The 21,316-nt window shown below is 42.1% G+C and overlaps 1 protein-coding gene across 35 annotated transcripts in view; it reads right to left on the reverse strand.

Moving 5' to 3' along the window:
- Positions 1 to 17,655, reverse strand: part of XYLB (xylulokinase) — a 141,316-nt gene extending 123,661 nt beyond the window's left edge. For all 35 annotated transcript variants that reach the window (XR_005857094.2, XR_003074111.3, XR_005857138.2 and 32 more), the window contains exons 1-8: positions 17,499 to 17,655; positions 14,485 to 14,567; positions 13,505 to 13,574; positions 11,987 to 12,067; positions 10,236 to 10,322; positions 8,716 to 8,844; positions 7,035 to 7,100; positions 4,701 to 4,773 (exon numbers count right to left, since the gene is read on the reverse strand). Coding sequence is in view for 4 of the 35 variants with exons in the window: in XM_040695143.2 (XP_040551077.1) it covers positions 4,701 to 4,773; positions 7,035 to 7,100; positions 8,716 to 8,844; positions 10,236 to 10,322; positions 11,987 to 12,067; positions 13,505 to 13,574; positions 14,485 to 14,567; positions 17,499 to 17,543 (634 nt within the window). In the remaining 31 variants the exon portion in view is untranslated. The remainder of the gene's footprint in view (positions 1 to 4,700; positions 4,774 to 7,034; positions 7,101 to 8,715; positions 8,845 to 10,235; positions 10,323 to 11,986; positions 12,068 to 13,504; positions 13,575 to 14,484; positions 14,568 to 17,498) is intronic.
- Positions 17,656 to 21,316: the final 3,661 nt, after the last annotated feature.

Genomic DNA, 21,316 nt, shown 5'->3' on the forward strand with positions numbered 1-21,316 from the left:
TCTGAGCCCTAACAATGAAGAAATTCTATCTTAGGCAGCTTGGCTATACACTACTATCTTTGAGTAGAGTATCAAACCAGCACCTACATCCACCTCCCACACTGACTCACCTTCCTCCATATCAATGCTTCCTTCTTCAAAGATGATGAAATAAAATACTGGTTGCAAAAATCCAGCTTAGAAACATAAAGGTTGGAAAAGACCACTAAGATCACCAAGTCCAACCATCAGGCCATCACCACCATGTCCACTAAGCCATGTCCCTCAATGCCACATCTCCACGTTTCTTGAAAACCTCCAGGTATGGCAATTCTACCACTTTCCTGGGCAGCCTAAGTCTACATCATTTTCTGTTGCACTTCTTATTGCCTTTTGCCTCACTATTTTAATTTGCATTGTCCTGGCTTACACAAAGTTAACTGAAGTTGGTTAACGATCAAATCTAAGCAACCGACTAAGCACTCCACATCCCTTGCTTATATTTCTAGGACATCTTTAATTGCACACTTCATTAGCACTCCTGGTTAGTGCTGTTCAGGGACATATTAGCCTTACACTGGATTAACAGCATTTTCATTTCAAAGACTGTTTAGCCTGTGACTTATTTATCTCAGAAACACAGCCACATTCTCAGCCAAGCACTGTGGAATACCTGAAGTTTACTTCAATTCAATACATCTTGAAACTGTGAAAAAAACATAAAGGCAGCAAAGATGACCCAACAGGCACTCTGTGGAATAAGGCAACACTCACAGTGCTGGGACACAGAGGAAGAGAAGGTTTGTAACCACATCTCAGCCAGGATATCACAAGGCTCTTACTCTGAAGAAATGCACAAGTCTGCCATACTCCCTCTGTGTACCCCACTGCTGGTTAATCATGCACAAATAAGCTGACATCGTCAATTCCCAGCAGCCTTTTTCTGCAGATTAAGGATACTTATTTATAAAATGCCTATTCATACATTTCAATCCTAAGCATCACCAACAAGGTCTGGACTTAGTGCCTTGCACTGCACAGATACGTGAATAAACCAAGCCAAACAGCAGGGAATTTGGACTAGATTTAGTAACATTTCAAATAGAATTAAATTTGTTAAATTCAATTCATCTCATTTCACTCAAATTAAACACTTAAAATTATGCACCAGTTAGTTCCCTTCTCCACTGTTAGAGTCACAACCACCAAGAGAAGGAAAGATGGTGACTCAGTCCAGCTTTTCTCAGTTCTCTTAAATCTAGCCACCCCTCCTCCCTAGGAAACCTGAGCCCAGCATCACCATCTGCACTTCCAGGGGATGGACAGAGTGAGCAATCTCTTCCCAAGCCATAACAAGGCTGTCTAGGAAGAAGTAAGCAAAGCTAGAAAGTTTCCTTAAAAAGCTCCTAACCAGCAAGCAAGAAAGTCTTTAAATAAATAGGAACTTTATTAGAGAAAGGTTAGCTGTTTTTTCCTCAGGGTTTAAATCCTTCACCCCCATACCCTGCAAGCATAGGAAAACACTTAACCAGTATCTTCCAGCGCAGTTTTTGAAGACATAAGGAGTGCTTCCAATTTTTGCTCCATAAAATAGGGAAAACACTAACATTTATGACTGAAAAGGTCTAAGCTTCATATATAAACTGAAACAGCACTTCAGTTTTATTGACTGGTAGACACAGTTGCACAGAGACTGTTATGCCCTGATAAAAGACTAATTTACCTCACTCTCAAAAACTCATTTAAAAGATGTGAAACAATTATTTGACAAGAACATATTGCCTATTGGCCTAGATCAGTCTATTCAACTACAGACACCTGAAAGAGAAACCAGAGAGCTGGATGATCCCTGGAACTGCTTTCTCCTTTGATTACACATCAAGGAATGCAATGAGCTACTAAACTCAAGCACCTCTGGTTACGATCTATGCCACTTCTAGAAATAAAAGTTAGTAAAAAATGGCTTAAGCACATCATCATAAGCTTAACATAAAAGTCATAAAATTAAAAACAAGGAAGAAAAAACAACCACAAAATGCAACCCTTCAATATGCCACTCCACATTGCACCCCATCAGCAATGAGGAAGGTCAACAGTCAGGTCCACAGTCTAGTAAGAACGGAGGAAAGGGTCAATATAGAAGTGAGCAGAATTCAGTATCCCACTGCAAGCATCACCAACTTAACATGAAGTGTTCAGGAACACGACTGGAACTTGCTAACATTTACCGCTTATACAAAAATGCAAGGTTGGAAAAAAACCACAAAGACCAAAAGAAACTGACTAACTGGCTTCATGAATCAACATCCCGAAGATCAGTATCTGCATACATTTATAAACAGGTAAGTGCATTTGTATTACAGTGCTCCAGATTGCCTTTTCGTGAGCTCAAATCATAAGCAGCGCACCTCTGTTGACACCAATGGCCTACACGAAGAGTAAATTCAGCACACCTTGCTTCCTTCTGAATAGGCTTCAGCTCAAAGCATCCTAATTTAATTGAACAACAGAAGCAAGTATGCTAAGCTATGTTTTGCCTAAGGCTCTTAGAAAAGCATAAGATAAAGCTTCTCTAGGTCAAGAGCTGAGTAGCTGTTCTTTAAGGTGCCTTCTAAAAGAAACAACACCTGAAGTGACCACATTATTCAGGTCCCAAACGTATCTTACTTTCACCTTCTGCACAGTATAAACAAAAATCATTCTTCATTCCACCAGAACATAAGTTGGTTTCTTTTAGATCAATCATACAGGATGCTCAGCCATTTGTAAGGAGCTCATAGGGTTAATTTGAACCTTATGAGATTGGGTCTTCAAGAACAATTCCTAAAACTGACTAGCACATTCCCTACAATAACATGAATATTTGAAGAGAGGATTGTGCAGAGCTGAAAATTTGACAAGGTCTTTTAAAGGTGATATGACCTGAAGTTAAACCTACAGAAATGAAGATTAGTCTACTATATGAACATAGAGAGATGCGTTCCAAACTACAGTACACAAATGCAATGTAAAAGATCAAATGAACTGCAAGAAATAAGTATGTGACTGTGACAAGTAAACAAGTTTTTCAGATGGATCCAAGTAACTGCTGCATATATTACATTTTATTACTGAAATTAGAGGTCTCTCTCATTACATTAACAGAAGATAAGAACATACAAGACAAAATATAGCTTACATCACCAAAAAGTCTTCTGTGTTGTAAAGAGAACTGTAACATCCTGCTTAGTTCCCTTATCTTTTTTCACAGAGAGATTTAATAATCTTACATGCTCTGAACAGTAGATAACATTGATTCAAGTTATGTAGACATCCAGAGGTACAGCAGATAGGCTCTCCTCAGAGCTGTTCAAAAAACACAATACATGTTCTATGAAAATCTAATGAAGCAACATATTCCTTTGTCAGGAAAAGCATCCTGAAGCTCTCACAGTCTGTTTGAAACACAGGCCACAGAGCTAGCTTTGTGGAGCTTGGTGAGTGGCTGAAATGCTCAGTACTTGGGCCTACTGAGGAGCAAAGTAGCAATACTTTGGGCAGTGATACACACACACAAATTTAGCTGTGAAAATACATGGCTAACCGAACAAGACAAGATGACAGATGCAGTAATCACACAATTGCTTCAAAATACGAATGGATTGTCCTGCAATTTTTAAGGTCTAAAATATTGAATACTAGATCTCCCATTTATAAGTTGACCGTTCGCTAAAACTGAGTTGTCTTGCTTTTACTATGAGCTTTGATGGAACAACAGAGGAGAAAAAAATCAGCTTGTCCTCACACATGGGTGTCACCTACAGGTCTATAATGCAAAGTTTCCTTAGGGAATCTTTTTATCTAACCTTTCAGCTCTGAAGTATATCTTCTCTTATTTTCAGAGAAGGAATCAAAAATGCTATTTAGAAATAATAGCACAGCTGCCAGAAAGGAGGCAATGCTTGTAACTGCCATTTAAAATTGCCATTTAAAAGCTGGATAACTGAGATAACACAGCAGAAAGGAGAGACACTGGCCAAGTCATTTTTCTCTTTGTTATGATGAATAGAGCAATACGGAAGGTTACATTATGTTTTTTTCAAATTGAGCTTGGTTTTTCTTTTTTAGGGGGGGAGGGGATTGGTTTTGCTTTCCCTTTGGTTCATTCCAAGAGAATATTCCTGTTAGCTCCAGTTAGATGCTGGGTAAAGAGGGAGAGAAATAATCACAGCTTACATCTTGTTTGCGTCTTGCACAACCCGGAGCCAAACCAGCAAGAAACAAAGAGGTAATATCAGAAGCTGAGCTGACATCATCATCAAGAGTAGCAACAAACTGAAAGGATAACAGGCAGAAATTGGAACACAGGAAGTTCCATACCAACGCAAGGAAGAATTTGTTTAATGTCACAGCGATAGAGCACTGGAACAGGCTGCCCAGAGAAGTTGTGGAGTCTCCTTCTCTGGAGACATTCAAGACCTGCCTGGATGCCTACCAGTGTGACCTGCAGGAAAGCTGCTTTAGCAGAGAGCTTGGACTCAATGATCTCTAGAGGTCCCTTCCAACCCCTACAGCTCTGTGAGTCTTGAGTAATTATCTTAAAAACCTAATACACTTGTCATTAAAGTTTGAAGACCGAAAATAGACAGCAGAGACCTCATCCCACTTTCACATAAGATGGGAACAAAGAAGAAACATACCATGCTAAATTGTCACTACCAGAAAACCCCATACATACTTACCATCACTGTAATCAATGGGTGCATAAGCTCCTAGGAAAAGGGAAGCCGCAAAGCTGCTAACTAAAGAGATCCTCTGAAAGAAAAAACAAGCATGGAGATAGTGATTCTCATCAGTACAGACTTGAAAAGAAAGAAAATAACATCAGTAGTTGGAAGCAGAAATGTTAATGGATGCTTAATGTTAAGCAGAACACACATAGAAGTACACCCCAAAGGATTATTCAGTTCTATATTCCTGCTGAAGCAACATGGCAGACATCAGTTTAAAGGTAACCCTATGATGAAAACTGTTAGTTCTACATTCTGAAACATGCAAAATACACCTAGTACATTAGCATAGTCTATGTTATCATGAATTAATTCACGACTGCAGTATATTCCAGGGTCTCACTTCAAGGAAAAACACTCACAAGAAAAACCAATGATGTCTGGATGACCGGGGAAACAGCCACACACACTGGTCAACTTGGAGTACAGGTCTGCAAGGCAAGGCTCTGGCAGCACCTCCATCTGAACTCTTACCATCCTTCTGCCAGCAGAAATGACAGATCTCACAGGATTTACTTCCAGGAATTGGTAATCTGAGCTAAGCCAGTATCTGCTGCTCTCCCTCAGGTTATGTTCCAACAATACATTAGACATTGCAGGGCTTCTAGCACCAGCTCTAAAAAGCCCTGGTCACATAACACAAAGCACTGATGGCAACATGAGTTCACCTCCATTTCAAGTCTGCTAGAGAAGTTACCAAGTTAATCAGCTACTGCTGAGCTTTCTGCAGGATCAAGTGTTATCTGCCCCCAGAAGCTGGCATAAAAGTTGACAATTCCTTATTGTACTCCCTAATTCAAAAGAGTTACAATTGTCACCCAACAGCTAACCAGAATCCAATCTCTACCAGTGGAATGAGCCAGCAGTGACAGGGTTTTGTTATTAATGACTGTGAAACCACTGCTTCGCATGGCATTCAGAGATGCACTATAGCCAGAGCTCAAAAAGGTAGCTATAGTGACCAGGAAACTTAATGATGCACTTGCTCTTCATGCATCTCTCCCCAAGAATATATCACATTGTGCTTAGATAACAAAGGCCTACCTTCTGCAGTGCCCCAACGGGCACAAGCTGCCTGAAATGGAAGGAAAAGGATGAAGTTAAACTGTGAATCAGCTAGTTTATCAAGCTGACCTAGAGGAGGAAAGGTATCCACCTTCCACATACTACTGAAACTACCAAGCAGCCAAGTGTTTCTTGTGGGTTCCCAAGAGCAACTCCAGCACAGAGACATATGTGCTAGAACACAGCTTCTCACACATCCTTTATTGGTGGCATCAGTGCCACCAGTCCTCAGTCTGAGCAGTTCTCAGTTCCCAGGGACTCACCCCCCACCCTGCCCTTGCCATTAATGCATCTTTCTCTAGACTTATTCTTAAGCTTACAATCAAATTGTATTAGTCCCCTGTTTCTTTCCAGCCTTCACCAGCATGAAAGATTATGTAATGGAACAAAAAGAAAAATAGTCAACTTTGCAACTCACTTACCCACAAAATTAAATATTTCATACAGGAATAAGATTTCTAAAAGTTAAGATCAATACTAACAAGAACTGCAGTAATGTAAAAGTACAAGCAGTCTGACTTCATAGGTCAAGATGTATGGCATACTCTACTCACAGGACAGGAGTCTCTCCCTTGTTTATATCATATATGCATGGAGGTTTCACCTTGTTTCAAACTATATTAGTCACAGCTAGATGCAGACTTAACAAGCTGAGGTAATGGAATTGTACATAGATATCTAAAAATTAAAAACCAGGAGGAAATCAAACAATGTGATTCATTTGTAATAACAACCAGAGTAGCTCCACAAGGGAAAAACGTATGAAAAAAATATCTAGAATTGATTGCAGTTATTTGCTATGCACATCTGCATGGATGCCAGCTTTGTATGGCAGAACAACCACATTTCTGTATGCATACAGCCAGTTCTCACTATTGAAAGTTTATCTGTGTGCTTAGTTAACCACTCGTATTTGAACTGTTGTATATACCAGCCTATTGCCACACAAATAAAAGCCTGTTATAAAACTTACTCCACAAAGGCTGGGATCCAATGGAGCCCACTGTGTTATACCAACGTTCAGGAACTGATGCCTGATTTTCATCTAATGACTAACAAATTCACAAAAAGTAAAATAAAAAAACCACAGAATCTTATCTTAAAGCAAACGCAAAAGTAAAGACATTTTTTAAGAGCAAATAAAGGTGACATCTCCACGAAATTCCACTTAAGTAGATTTTCAACTGTGATTTCCAATAAGTATATTGAAGTTGAGCCAACCTCAGTTTGCGCGTAGACCTCAGGATTCTGGTTGTAAATCTTTGCTATCTGGTTTCCTGTAAAACGCTGAGAAAGAAATGCAAATGCTTAGAAACACAAACCTTAAATGGAGTCAATAATCATTAACTCTGTGTAATGAGTTCAGTACATTGCACTTTGGATATTTAATTTGTCTGATGCATGATGAAAGTCAGTGCACAGCAGGCAATCTGCACTAAACAGGCTATAACACACAGTCTCATTATGAGAATTTTGCTCACCTTTAAAAAACCCGAGAAAAAACACTACTATTCATAATTTACATTTCAGAAATGACAGTTCAGTGGAATGGATCACTCTTATTACATACCCAGGAACTAACGCTATTCAAATGCTGCCTTCACCTTCTTAAAAAGGTTTAGGCTATCCAACCTATGTGCCTCTCTGTGAGGAAGGTAAATAGGAGCAGGTAGAAAGTTTCATACTCAAAGAAGCAGTGTCAGTAAAAGATATTAACAGTTATATGGAGGGAAAATAATTCCCCTCACATTGTATCAAATAACAAAAAAACCTCCTAACACTGATCTTCCAAAACCTTAACGTTCAGTAAGTTAAAAATAAACCATTAGTAGTATATGAAGGCTGATTTCAAACACTGGCTATAAGCCTTCTGTGATTTAAAACCAGAATGAGCAGTTTGGAAGGTTAGAGCCTTATTTTATTGAACTAACAGTGAGAGCAGACAGGTGCCACGACGCCTGCAGGACAGTTCCACTCCCACTCCATAACTCTTTGTCATGGTTATAAGAAAGGGCAGCGCTGGGATGATGCGATGAGTGACAGAGCACTCCCTGATAGAATCCTGTATAGCAAACAGGTATACAGGTATTGGACCAGAGAGATTATGGCGTTACAAAGGATTAATGAAATAAAGAACTTACCCATGTCCTGGGCTTGCAGAAGGGCTCCAAGAGGAGTGATCTCCAGATAGAGATCCTTCCTCCTTGGGAGTCAGCCCTTAAATGGGGTCTAGGAGAGGTGGAGCCTGGCTGTGTGACTCCTTCGGGTCACTCAGGTGAAATTGCATTCACCTGTGCCCCTGCAGCTGACTCAGCACTCGCCTCAGGTGGTCAATCAGAGGTTCAGGCCATGATTCAACAGTTCCCATACAAGTCCCAAACTTCTAAAGCTCACTTTTCTTAGGTTAACAGCTGCTTGTTAGCCTCATTGGAACATCAAAAGGCCAATCTAAATTACAGAAGTAGCCTAGAGCAGTCATCCCAAAACACTGAGTCATTAACCCCAAGCAAGTCTGTAACACAAACTGAATAATGATCCCAATGGAAACCTGTCTGCACAGGAGCTCCCAACAGAGAGCTGGGCCCTGACACCACAAGTATGGACACTGAACACCGCATCTGGGGACGACTGGCCAAGAGCAACAGCTTAATCCAGCTTACTCCTGAACTGCTCCTTGCAGTAAAATTTCCAGTGTTTTGCCTAATTTTACTTGAGAATTTCCACAGAATAGGATTTCCACCTCTTTCTTCATGAGCTTTCTGAAAAGCGTTGTTGGAGTTTCTTCAGCAACACCAAATAAAACTACCTCTTTTATAATTAATGGCCGATCATCATCTGCTGTGATGTGACGGTTCTGTTTTTGTCAGAAGACTCTGCTGAGGACTTTGTCATTGCTTCTTACCTCATAAGCTCGAGAACCAGTGATATTTGCTAAGCGCTGTGCTCCTCCCACAGCGTTCTCCAGAGCGCTGCACTGCGAAGCTGTGCTAGAATCCATCCAGATGGGGCTGTCACTGATAGCAAAACAAGCCTGGAACAAACAACATCCTTTAAGGACAACATCAAATCTCTAAGAAGTCCCTACAGAAACAATAACCATACAGCAGACAGAGGTGTCAGCTTTCCGGTCAGTTCTCTGATGTCTTCTCAGTAACCAGAGGAAAACAGTATTGGACAGTAATGTTGGCCAGCAGTGGAAAGCTTACCCCAAATGTTACACCTGAGGGAAGCAAAAGGCTTTATCTGCTGGTACATCACACATATCCTGCAGCTGAATGTGCTGTAGCAAAGTATCAGTAAATTCCTTCGGTGGCCAAAGCCTCAGGATGTTTTATACAAGCTTAGACTCACTTCAACAAGCTTCTCCCTCAACAGTTAGATGATCTTTCTAGAGCTCTTTAACAGATTTCTCTTCAGTGACTGGCATAATTGTTAAGCAAAACAAGTGAGGCTCAGTACATCACCCCATAGCATTTTAATTTCCTTTCCAAGATTTCTGCATAGATTATCTCCAAAAATCAATCATTTAATAGATCAACTTACACAAATAGCTCTCTTTCAATATACAACCGTTGTTTCTGATCTGAATCACAGAATATCCCAAGTTGGAAGAAATCCACATGGTTCAGAGTCCACCTCCTGGCTCCACACAGACCAAGCAAAATCCAAACCCAATGTCTGAGAGCAGTGTCCAAAGGCTCCTTGAGCTCTGGCAGCTCAGGGTTGAGCCCACTGCCCTGACTGAAGAACATTTTCCTAACACAAGCCCTTCCCTCTCATGGCAGGCAGTGCTGGGCATGATTCATCCCAGGACACAGCTGCATACTGGTCTTGAACTACAGAAAGGGCTTCAAAATGAAAGCTGTTTTCTCCCTATTTTTCAAATACTAATTTGTCAACTCTACGTGCAAAACATATCAAACCCCGCACCCCAAAAAAACACTGGGGTACAACAAAGTATTTGGTAGGAGATTCTGTCCTCTTCCACCGTTTCAGAGCTAAGTGTAAACTCCTTTTTTTTAAATCTTTTCTAATGAAAATCTCAAGCACTGCAGGGAAACTCTGGTACAATAATATTCTTCACCATTTTTTCTTTTAATACAGATTTAAAAACCCACAATCTTACAGGTTGTTTACAAAAATGTTATGTTTAAAGAACAAACAGGCTATAACTCTGACATAAAAAGATTCTGGGATGCCTACTGGCACCTATAAGCTTTTAGAACAGTATATACTGTCACTCAAGAGAACAGGAAATGTCAGGAGCCTCGGAGGTGAAGGAATAACCTGTACACTTCACTTTATGCTGCAGGGGAATGCAACCAGAGGAAACACTTACAGGGGGAAAAAAAAAAAGCAATGTGTGAAGACCAGGAAAAGAACAGCATAGCTCTCCTTTCAAAGCTCATCTATGAACATTACCTTCAGTGCCTGATGTAAAGGCAGTTTGGGCGATGCATTTTTTAAGATTTGAATGCTTCCTTTCTTCCAATATACACTTCCATGTTGCTGTAAGAAATGCAAAAATACAAGTTGGAGATAACCTCCCAGGATATGAACTTTGCAGCTTGATCTGAATTTTAAGCTCTTACAGACAGAGAACTCTCTCCAAACCATAAGAAAGAAAATGTACCTTTTCAAACCAAGGGCCTCATATTAAAGGTCTATTTGAGACTGAGCAAACCAGAGAACATAGGAGTTGAGACAAATATCACCTTAAACTTTAGTGGAAGCTGTTATCACACTACTAACCCATTGCATTAGCTACTTCTTTGAGGGCTCTTACAGATGTAGCCAGAGCTGCACTATTTGTTTCTGGGTGCTCTTGCACAGCCCTCAGGTCCCTCAGTCATTTGCCCATCCCAGTCATTACTAACCAAGTGCATAATACTGAAGAAGCTGTTTAACTTCCAACTCTCAGAAGCCTTTCTAATGTCGGGCAACTCTAGTTGTTCATCTGTAGATCACCCTAAGCCAACTATAAGGCATCGTTCAATGGCCCACTAACGAAGAACCTCCCAGGCCCACAATTCTTGACCCACAGCATGATCTGGATTGTACCAACATTTCTGTTCCAGTTCTGCTGATAACTGAGACCAACACAGGCATACTGGCACCCCTCTGCTATCTGCTTGGCAACAATGAGACAAGATTATTAAGAGAAAAGGAAGAAAGACAACGTGAGTTGGAAGATGGCAGCTGAATGAAATCTGTTCTACCTGAAAGAATCTGAATGTAGCAACCACAAGTCATAGAACCACAGAATGGTTTTAAGTTGAAGCAAGAAGTTGAAGCAAAGGGAATGCTGGCAGTTTGGAAAACCAATTCCTACTTCCACTTGAGAGAGCTGCGCTTGCCTTCCAGCCCCAACTTCTATTTCACTGAGGAATTCCTAACAAAACCTTGATGCAGGTTATTATTTTCAGACACTTTGTTCCAGCAAGCAATCCATGGAGATCAAAGCAACAATTCAGATTAATTAGCCCCAGATCTACTTAATGAATAACCTAGCCCTCGTGTGTCAGAATTAGCTATGACTTTGGTGGTATCCTCGTTTTGAATACAATTTTAAAATCTGTGAAATGTGTAAAAGCTTCGATTCACCACCAGAGTATGAGGAGACAAGCCAATCAGCTAATTACCAGGATGGGTTTATAAATCTGAGAATTTTATTTTTTTAATTGTAGAATAAATCATGGCAAAGGCAGAATGTTTGTCCTCATTGCATCAAAGGCGCATTTCTGTACTAATCAATAAAACCGTGCTCAACAAGTCTTTACTACGCCTTCAGCAACCTCAGCTAATCACTATTTTTCTACCCTGTTTCTACAAGCACCTAGATATACTCAAAGTTACCCCAGTCACTTCAGATCTGCATTTATAAAGAATTTAAACAATAGGAAGCCAGCTATTTATGCACTATACAGTGCAGTTGTTTAGATCAATAAGTCTCATCCTCCACTCCCATTACCTTCTACAGATTGCTTCGTATGCTTCAGGTTTTAGGCTCCCTTGAGTAACACGTCTTTTAATGGCTGCTTATATAGAAGCTTTGACATTACTTGATATCTTTAAGATCTTCCATAATATAATGATTAAAAGAAATGTATGACTAGATGGTATGCCTTCAATAGAGTATATGGTAAGAGTGATTTATCTCTTTACAAACTAACCTGGCCAGCACCAGACAAAGCTCTGACTTGAGAGAAGTTAAATCCCGAAGACTTCATCTTTTCCAAAATCATATCCAGAGCCTACAAGAACAAACAGAATCAAGAATGACTGTAACGAGATATCAAATTATGCATACTCACAGTCCTTGGGATTAAAGAATAAATTCATGTCATCACTTGTAAGAGTTCATTGGCAGGTAATGAAAAATTAGCTAATCACTGTGGACTTCTCAAGAAGCAGCATAGATTAATTTACTAAGTAAGAGTCCATAAAAGAAAAGTTGAATCACAAAGAGGAAAAAAAAAAATCTTCACACAAGCTGAATCACAAAGAACCATTCTTAGAAATCTAAATAAAGGGCAAGATTTAAAAAATTCCAATTCATTTGAAAGCAACTATGAAGAGAGCCAGATACAAGATGTGATTAACTTTTTCTGTTCTTACTTTTGAAAATCTATGACATTTTCAATGGTGCGCAACCTACAAGTCATCCTACAAGATCCTAAAAAGCAACCTCAGTACCATCAACTCCAGCATCTGCTGGAAGTATGTTTTTTGAACTTAAGTACCCAGGTAACTTTTACTCTTTTTCTATTTTACTGAAGTTTAAAACCAAAAGTCAATCTGTCTTAGCCTAATTCAGGTCCACATTTCTCAGACTTTATTGGTAGATGGACCATTATAACACTTCAGAATTTCCCAAGAAACCATATATCATTATCATATACTGATTTAATAAATAAACTATTTGTTTATTATGGTTCTACAGACCATCTGCAACCAATTTACCAAATCTTCATGTACTATCAGATAGAACTATTGTGGATCACCAACTGGGGATTCTGTGACCTTTTAAGTGTCTTTAACTATTCAAATCACAATAGCACCATGAGAGAGCAAGAGTTGCAGAAACTGCTTTCAAAACAGCAGACAATGTTATCTGTATTTCAAAATAAATGCCGGTCAAGATGACTGGGAATTACTAAATTAATTGCTGTTCAACCACTTGCCATTTGAGACATGAATTAGTCAGCAAAGCTCATTCAAAAAGACAGTGCATGCAACTTGGATACAGCAAAACCACAGTAAAGCTAGGCAAAGCTTCTTATAACAGAAAGGAAGAAGCTGAACCATATACTACAAATATTTCCATAGAATCATAGAATCACCAAGGTTGGAAAAGACCCACAGGATCACCCAGTCCAACCATCCACCCATCACCAATGGTTCTCACTAAACCATGTCCCTCAGCACAATGTCCAAACATTCCTTGAGCACCTCCAGGCTCGGTGACTCCACCACCTCTCTGGGCAGCCCATTCCAGTGCCTGACCACCCTTTCAGAGGAGTAGTATTTCCTAACGTCCAGCCTGAACCTTCCCTGGTGCAGCTTGAAGCCCATTCCCTCTAATCCTATTACTAGTCACCCGAGAGAAGAGGCTGACCCCCAGCTCACTACAACCTCCCTTCAGGTAGTTATAGAGAGGAAAGAAGGCTGACATAATAGCTTGTCCATACCTTGACCCACATTAGCACAGGAGAAGTGACTGTCAGTCGGTCACCGTGAACATGGGCTCCACCTTGAGTCCTACAGAAAAAAAAAAATGGTATTTTCTTAATAATTTCAGTACATTTTTCCCCATCAAGCAAAGTTTTTCAAGTTTATTAATGACCAAAGAGAGCTTGCTCGCAATATTGATTTGGGTTTGGGTTTTCTTTTCTCCTAAGAACAACAAGAAAAGATCAGAGTTTGAAACCTGACAAAGGCCAGCTCTTAGGAAACAGCATTAGAGAGAGACCCAATGGTAAAGAAAATTAATTGCAAGGAAGGACTCTGGTCCTGGTGTAAGAACTGTGATAGACTCCAGTGTTGACACTATTCATTGGCTCCACGCAAGTCATAGTTACCTCTAATTTTATTAACTGTCACCATTAGTGACTTAAGTCTAGAAAATGAAACTCAATTTTTTGCTGTAAGTGTACTTGACTGACACTTGTGACCATAGTGGATGAAATTTGTGAATTCTCATCTATAAATCAGAGTTTATACATTCTAATGTGCCATTTGGAGCCACTGAATCTGTCTTCAAAAGCCTTTTAGAAGTTCCTCTCATGCAATTTATTTGCAGTAATCACAGCATTCCATCCCGACACAAGGGTGGTGCTTATTTCTGTGTCCCAAAAAGAAACAGCCACATGCAACAGCAAAGTCCCAGAAGAAAAAGCATAAATTGGTTAGTTCACACATAACACCTTAGGGTGAGAGGGCCTTTCTACTTCCTCTTTCTCCTCTTGGGAGTTCTTGCCATACTTACATACCAAGCAAGGTAAGAGCACAAACTTCCCTTGTGAGGTATGAAACATGAACACAGCATGAGCTACTTCCATGCCTCCACACATACCAATGAGAGCAGAGTGGGCAACAGACCCATCTCAATACTCAAAGTTCTAAACAAGATTATCCAAGTAAAATACAAAAAGAAAAAAAGAAAACTTACTTAAATTCTGGAAGGTCTTTATCAAAATTAACATTATCCTCATAAATGACTCTCAGATGTTCATCAATAGCAATGACTTTCAGCTAGAAGAAATAAAACAGGATGTTAACAAAAACCATCCAGCACCGTAATTAGATAGTACTGATAATTCGTTTATAGTAACTCAATTCGCATAGATGAAAAGGGAAAGAAGATCACCCCAATCCATACAAATGGCTGTAAGTATAGACACAATTTTACAAGAAACGTGTCACTGTGTGAATTTACAGCATGTCAGTTATCTAGCAATATGTGTATTTGCTTGCATTTTCCCCCTACAGTTTCTCTCTCTCTTTACTTACACTAGAATAAGATGCAAGCTAAAAGAAAAAAAAATAAATGAGATACACCCTTCCCAGCTTGCATCACAGTAACCAATCCATCCAAGGAATACAGTATCTTAGGTTAAACGTGTCATATTTTCTGGGTGTTTTTCTTAATAGCCTTCCTCACCCTGAACAAACTGATCTTGTTCAGCCCAGAGAAAAGATGACTGCAGGGTGACCTCATTGCAGCCTTTCAGTACCTAAAGGGAGCCTACAGACAGGAGGGGAGTCAACAATTTACAAGGGTAGATAATAGCAGGACAAGGGGAAATGATGTTAAGTTGAAGGAGGGAAGATTTAAGTTGGATACTGGGGGAAGTTGTTGACCAAGAGAGTGGTGAGGTGCTGGCACAGGCTGCCCAGAGAGGCTGAGGACCTCCATCTCTGGAGGTATTCAAGGCCAGGTTGGATGGGGACCTGGGCAGCCTGGTCTAGTATTAAATGTGGGAGGTTGGTGGCCCTGCCTTTTGGGGGGGGGGGGGGGAGGGGGAAGGGGATTGGATATTCATGATCCTTGAAGGTCCCTTCCAGCCCTTGGCCATTCTGTGATCCCTTGATTCTGCAATATTACCCAAGAACTTTGCAGACCTTTAGAACACCTTGAGGATCTTCTCTCACCCCCTAAACAGGGAGTAAGTTGAACTCCACCTGGCAAAGCTCAGAGGACATCACACAGCTGCACACTTAGCTTCTGCAGCCCATGGAAAGCAACATCCCAACCTCAAGTCCACCAGGCTGAACTTTCTTGCAAGCACCAGTTAGAAGGTACCACAAACCTTCCCATTCTAGCTTTTCTCAAGTTCAACTACTGATGAAGAAAGACATTAACAACCTCAAATAAAAAGCAAGAATGTAGTTCACGTCCTCCATACATTTTAATGAAGGAGAGGATGCTAGCTGCTGCTAAACGAACAGACTGAAAAAGCTACAAAGATCAAGTCATCTCAAAGAGCTGTATTCAAGTAACAAAGCCATCACATTTGGGGGTGGGTTATTTAATTTTAGCCATACTAATGTAAGGCCTCACTTACGCACTACCACAACTCACTGCCAAGTTGGTGCACTGTGCTAGCTTAAACATGGCTCTGACCAACTGCAGCGTAATTGGCTTTCTGCTTGCTATGTACTCCCTCAAAAATACTCATTCAACTTAATATGAGTAACCTACATGTGTCTTCTCAGCACAGCCATAATGAAGTGACTTACTTATACACCTGCTGGTTAAACAAATCTGGGCTCACACGCAGCATGGGAGACACTTCTCTTTGCAGCAGGGTTGACACCAGACTGCGCTGACAACTCTAAAATGTCACCCTTGGCATTAAGGTGCACAGTTCTACCAACACTGATTTATCTCAGACCACGTGGAAAGTTGAATTTGGGCACAGTCCCCAGGCTGCATGGTGGTACAGGCTGAGGGCCTTCATGCTGCCCATGTGTGCAGGCACTAGTAGCACCCAGCTCCTTTTACAGTGTCGACATTCAAATGAGAGGTGGGAGATTAAAGACATACAAAAGGATCACAGTACCTCTTTTCAGGGCAAAACAGAATTATTTAAGCTCAAAAATACCTCTGAGATCACATAGTCCAACCTCAGCCCACCCCCACCATGCCTACTGACCTCATCTCTCAGTGCCACATCTTCACAGTTCTGAACACCCGCAGGGACAGTGAATGCACCACCACCCTGAGCAACTGTACCACTGCAGCACCACTCCTTCTGAGAAGCAGCTTTTCCTAATAACCAACCTGAACCTCCCCGGTGCAATTTCAGGCCATTCTCTCTTGTCCTGTCGTTGTTACCGACCCTCACCTCACCACAACCCCCTCTCAGGGGGTTGCAGAGAGCACTGAGGCCTCCCCTCGACCTTGTCCACATTGCACAACCCCAGCTCCCTCAGCTGTTCCCATCACACCTGTACTCCAGACCCCTCACAGCTTCACTGCCCTTCTCTGGACATGCTCCAAGGTCTCAATGTCTGCTTGCACTGAGGGGCCCAACAGCAAATGCAGCACTTGAGGTGCGGCCTCATCAGTGCGGGTAGAGACATTCACTGTTCCTGCTGGCTGCGCTCACTCCGATACAAGCCAAGATGCCATTGACTTCAACCACCTGGGTCAAAGGACAAGAGGCAGCGAGCACAAACTGGAGCACAGGAGGTTCCCCTGAGCGCTATCACAGAGCCCAGAGTGGTGCCAGAGAGGCCATAGGGGTCTCCTTAGAGATCTCTAAAGCCGCCGGGCACCCCGCTGGGCGGGGACTCCATCCAGGAGCCGGCCTGAGGAGCGCAGCCCAGTTCGGATGCGCAGCTTCAGACAAACAGCAGCAGCACATCGCTAGAAGAGGTGGTCCAAGAATGCGCTTATGCAGGCAGATAGAGGCAGGCAGAACACGGGGCGGATATACGACAGCTCTCGCCCCATATCAGCCACCAAGAGGCGGTGTTCCCGACCCGGGAAGAGGAAGCACAGAGCTCCCCGGGGAGCAGCCCGGCTCGGCGTGGCGGCGGGCACGGCACAGCCCGTTACAGCGCTGGCAGTCGGCCCCAGCCCGCAGCCATCTCTCAGCCCGCGGGAAGCAGCAGCGGAGCCGCGTGAGGAGGGAGGAGAGGGGAGAGAAAAGAGAAGGGGAGAAGCGGCCGCGGTACCTGCTGCGTGCTGAAATCCCATCCCAAGAATGAGGGGGCAGCCATGTCGAGCCCCGCCGGGCCAGGCGGGGAAGGGAAGGGGCGGCCTCACACCCGGCCTTCCCCCGGAACGGAGCTCTGAGGGGCTGATGGTGGGTGAGGCCCCGCGCACCGCAGCGGCTGCTTAAAGGTGAACCCGAGTTAATAAGTGCTCAGCTGCGGCCGGGTGAGCAGCGTCAGGTTCTGTGAGTGTGCAATCAGGAACGGTCCAGCTGAAGAAAGCTGAAGCGCCGATGGGTCTGAAAGTGAAGGCGCGTCGAATGATCACCCGGGCTGCAGTAATGTTTCTTTAAATCAGAGGATTGCAGTGGTTGGTGCTGCTGGGATTCCCCTATCCACGAGGAGCTCGAGCCGGGTGGACTTTGCTGCATGTTCCCTGTAAATAAGGAGCAAATGGTAAATAAGGATCTTAAATTCGGAACAGCAGCACAAGATAAGCGTGTCCAGAGGAGGGCAGCAAAGCTGGTGAGGGGTCTGGAGCACAGGCCTTATGAGGAGCGGCTGAAGGAGCTGGGATTGTTCAGTCTGGAGAAGAGGAGGCTCAGGGGAGGCCTTCTTGCTCTCTATAACTACGTGAAGGGAGGTTGTAGTGAGCTGGGGGTCAGCCTCTTCTCTCGGGTGACTAGTGATAGGACTAGAGGGAATGGCTTCAAGCTGCACCAGGGAAGGTTCAGGCTGGACGTTAGGAAATACTACTCCTCTGAAAGGGTGGTCAGGCACTGGAATGGGCTGCCCAGAGAGGTGGTGGAGTCACCGACCCTGGAGGTGTTCAAGGAAGGTTTGGACGTTGTGCTGAGGGTCATGGTTTAGTGAGAACCATTGGTGATGGGTGGATGGTTGGACTGGGTGATCCTGTGGGTCTCTTCCAACCGTGGTGATTCTGTGATTCTATGATAACAGTGTGGAAGAATCCTTAAGGATTCCACGAGGACAGAATGGGAAAGTTAATTACGCTACTTCTACTGCTCGGGTCTTCCTAAAGAAAAACAGGATGTTCTCAGAACCTCATTCCATCACTCTTACACATCATCCCATCAGGTCAGCATTCTCTCTTGTTCAGTTGTTTCTATATGGAAAACCAACACTGCTGCTGTTCTTTCCATGTTAAGGCTTATGCTGGCGGTCACTGCCATGACCTCTAAAATTGTTTCTTGAAAGCAAACAAGGATTAGAGCTGTGCAGTTATCAGTGAAGTCGCATTCATGTGCCACTGATGTTTTGGTACTGACAAGCCCAAAATTCCCAGAGAGCGTGGATAAAATGTCACCATCACAGATTAACAGTTTGAGGCACAGCAAAGATTAATCACTCACAGTACATATACTACATTAAAGGGAAAAGTGGGCTTCTTCCCCATTTGTTATCAACCTATCTGCAGTTATTCCTATCTGCAGATTTGCACAGACCTGGTAGGACAAAGGAGCAGTACTGCTATGCTTCCCTAGGCCTCCAGCTGTTTTGGTAAATTTTAACTATTAAGCTAAGTAATGATATTGATTTCCCTCCAAACCTAAGTACTGTGCTTCAGTATCATCCCACCATCTGAGAGGTGCCAACAAACTAGGGAACAGCGAGACCAGACCTTTGCTTGATACTAATTAGAATTACCATACTGACTGTAGTGCAGTCCTGATGTATGTGGGTTACATAATTAACTCGTAGGTAAAAATATTCACACCTTCATAGAAGTCCACAAGCAGCTTCAAAGCTCCCCATCCTTTTGCTTCCAGCAGATTTTGGGCCTCTACCTACTTAAGTAGCTGGACAGCCAAATATTCTCCATCCCAAACAAGTACTTGATATTTGTACATCAGCAGAGGTTGGCACAGCACAAACAAAACAGCACTGCACGTAGTGCATGTTCACAGCTGATATCTCTCCAACCAAGGTAGCCCATGTTAGACCTAGCACTGTTAGGCTTAGTGGCACAACTGTGCTTTTTCCCATAAGAAATCCTGTGGGTCTTTAATTAGCCTCAAAACACAAAATCTTACAAAGTTGGGTCAGCTAAATTTCTGCCCATTTACCAGCCAGTCTGACAGTCACATGCAGCGCTGCTAATTAAGTGGGAGAATGCTTACAGTTTTAAGTCCTATGTAATGTAACAATAATACACCACCTTAAGGGAAAAAGAACAACACCTCAGTGTGAGCACTAGGGCTACCTTCTGGAAAGAGACCTGAACAACAATAATTCTCTAAAGGTCATCCCTTTTCTACCTAGCACCACCGGTGTTCTGTTATCACCATTTTCAGCAATGTTCAACCAGGTGCCGATAATTCCAAATACCGCAGCACCTTAAATTAAAATACAAAGTTGCTGTGCTTTGTAATGAGATGACACTGTAACATCAGAAATGTTCCCTTTCTGTGAGCATGCACTTATCCGCCCAAGTTACATTTGCACTTCATGGTAACAATTGTGCTTGTTCATACCACCAAACATTGCAGAGGACCTCATCTTTCACTCCACAAGAATAAATACTTACTGCTTACAAGTAATGTATCAAGGCTTGTCGTCCACTAATTTTACTGATTGCACTGTGAATGAGCAAAGGTTTATAAGACAAAGATCCAGCAGAAGCCCCTTGCATGAGTTCCACTACAGGAAGACCAAACTATATGTAGTTGTTATATTGGGACTGAAGACATGCCTTATTTAGGTGTAGAAATCATTCCAGTCTTATTGGAGGATTTAGTTCTTGGCACGTGTATACTCCAACTCCCAGGTGTTGAACTGCATTAACTAATTAAGGCCCATTGAGAGGCTGCCCCTTATGAAGAATTGGCACAGGGTTTCATATCATGGCCTATGAAAGCACAGGAACAATGGGTACATGCAAAGAATTTAAATGATGGCTTAGCTGCCCGATCTGTTGGTTATACTGTCAGTTTCATGTGTATTGCTCAGGTAGGAGCCTGTACTAAATCATGTACATAAAATCCTCCAATGTCAATTCTACTGATTTCAATAGAAATCTTTTGAAACCTGTTGACTTCAGGAGGCACTGAATCAGGCACCATGGAATTGCTTCTGGTTTTACATACTCAAGTTTTACAGATGTCGTTTCACTGACTTCAGTTAGGTTACTACTGACTATGAAGTGCAGAACAAATTCCTCATGAGATCTCTGCATGGAAATGAAGGATGTTTCTGAATAGCAAATTATTTTTAGGACACTTTCCTCCTCTGTGCAAATTTCAAGGCCACATTCACTCCACAATAGTGGTAGCACTCAACAACTCCTCTTTAGAGGACTATCTTAACCACAGTCATTTGCAAGGCTTATTAAATCTTACCCACCTGGCAGATTTCCTTCAAGAGGAATACTGAAGTGGTTTGTGTCCTACAGCCCACAAGCAAGATGTTGTCATCCTGATAAAACTTTTCATTAACAACAGATTAACCAGTTCTTTCTTGATGTATCTGATCCTTATCACACTCCACTTACAGATAAGTACATTTTATTGATTAAAAACAATCAAGGGTAAATTAATTCCTACTCAAGCAATGCTGTAAGTGGAAAAAAAAAATAAGAGCCAGGCCTTGCACTTTTTAGCAGTATCCAGCAAGAATGAAAGATTATTTTACAATCAAGAATAAATCAGATTCATGTAGTTTGCAAGTGGGGGGGGGGGGGGTGGAATCAAGGCAGAAAATTTATATAGCTTATCCAATCATTTTTAGAGCCCATTTGAAATTGGAACATCTCCTTGAGTTCCTCCTTGCAAATGTTTTTTTGTCTGTTGCAAGAATGAATAAACATAAGTGGCTGTCAC

The sequence above is a fragment of the Gallus gallus genome, chromosome 2 (assembly GCF_016699485.2).
Source record: "Gallus gallus isolate bGalGal1 chromosome 2, bGalGal1.mat.broiler.GRCg7b, whole genome shotgun sequence".
NCBI classification, from domain to species: domain Eukaryota; kingdom Metazoa; phylum Chordata; class Aves; order Galliformes; family Phasianidae; genus Gallus; species Gallus gallus.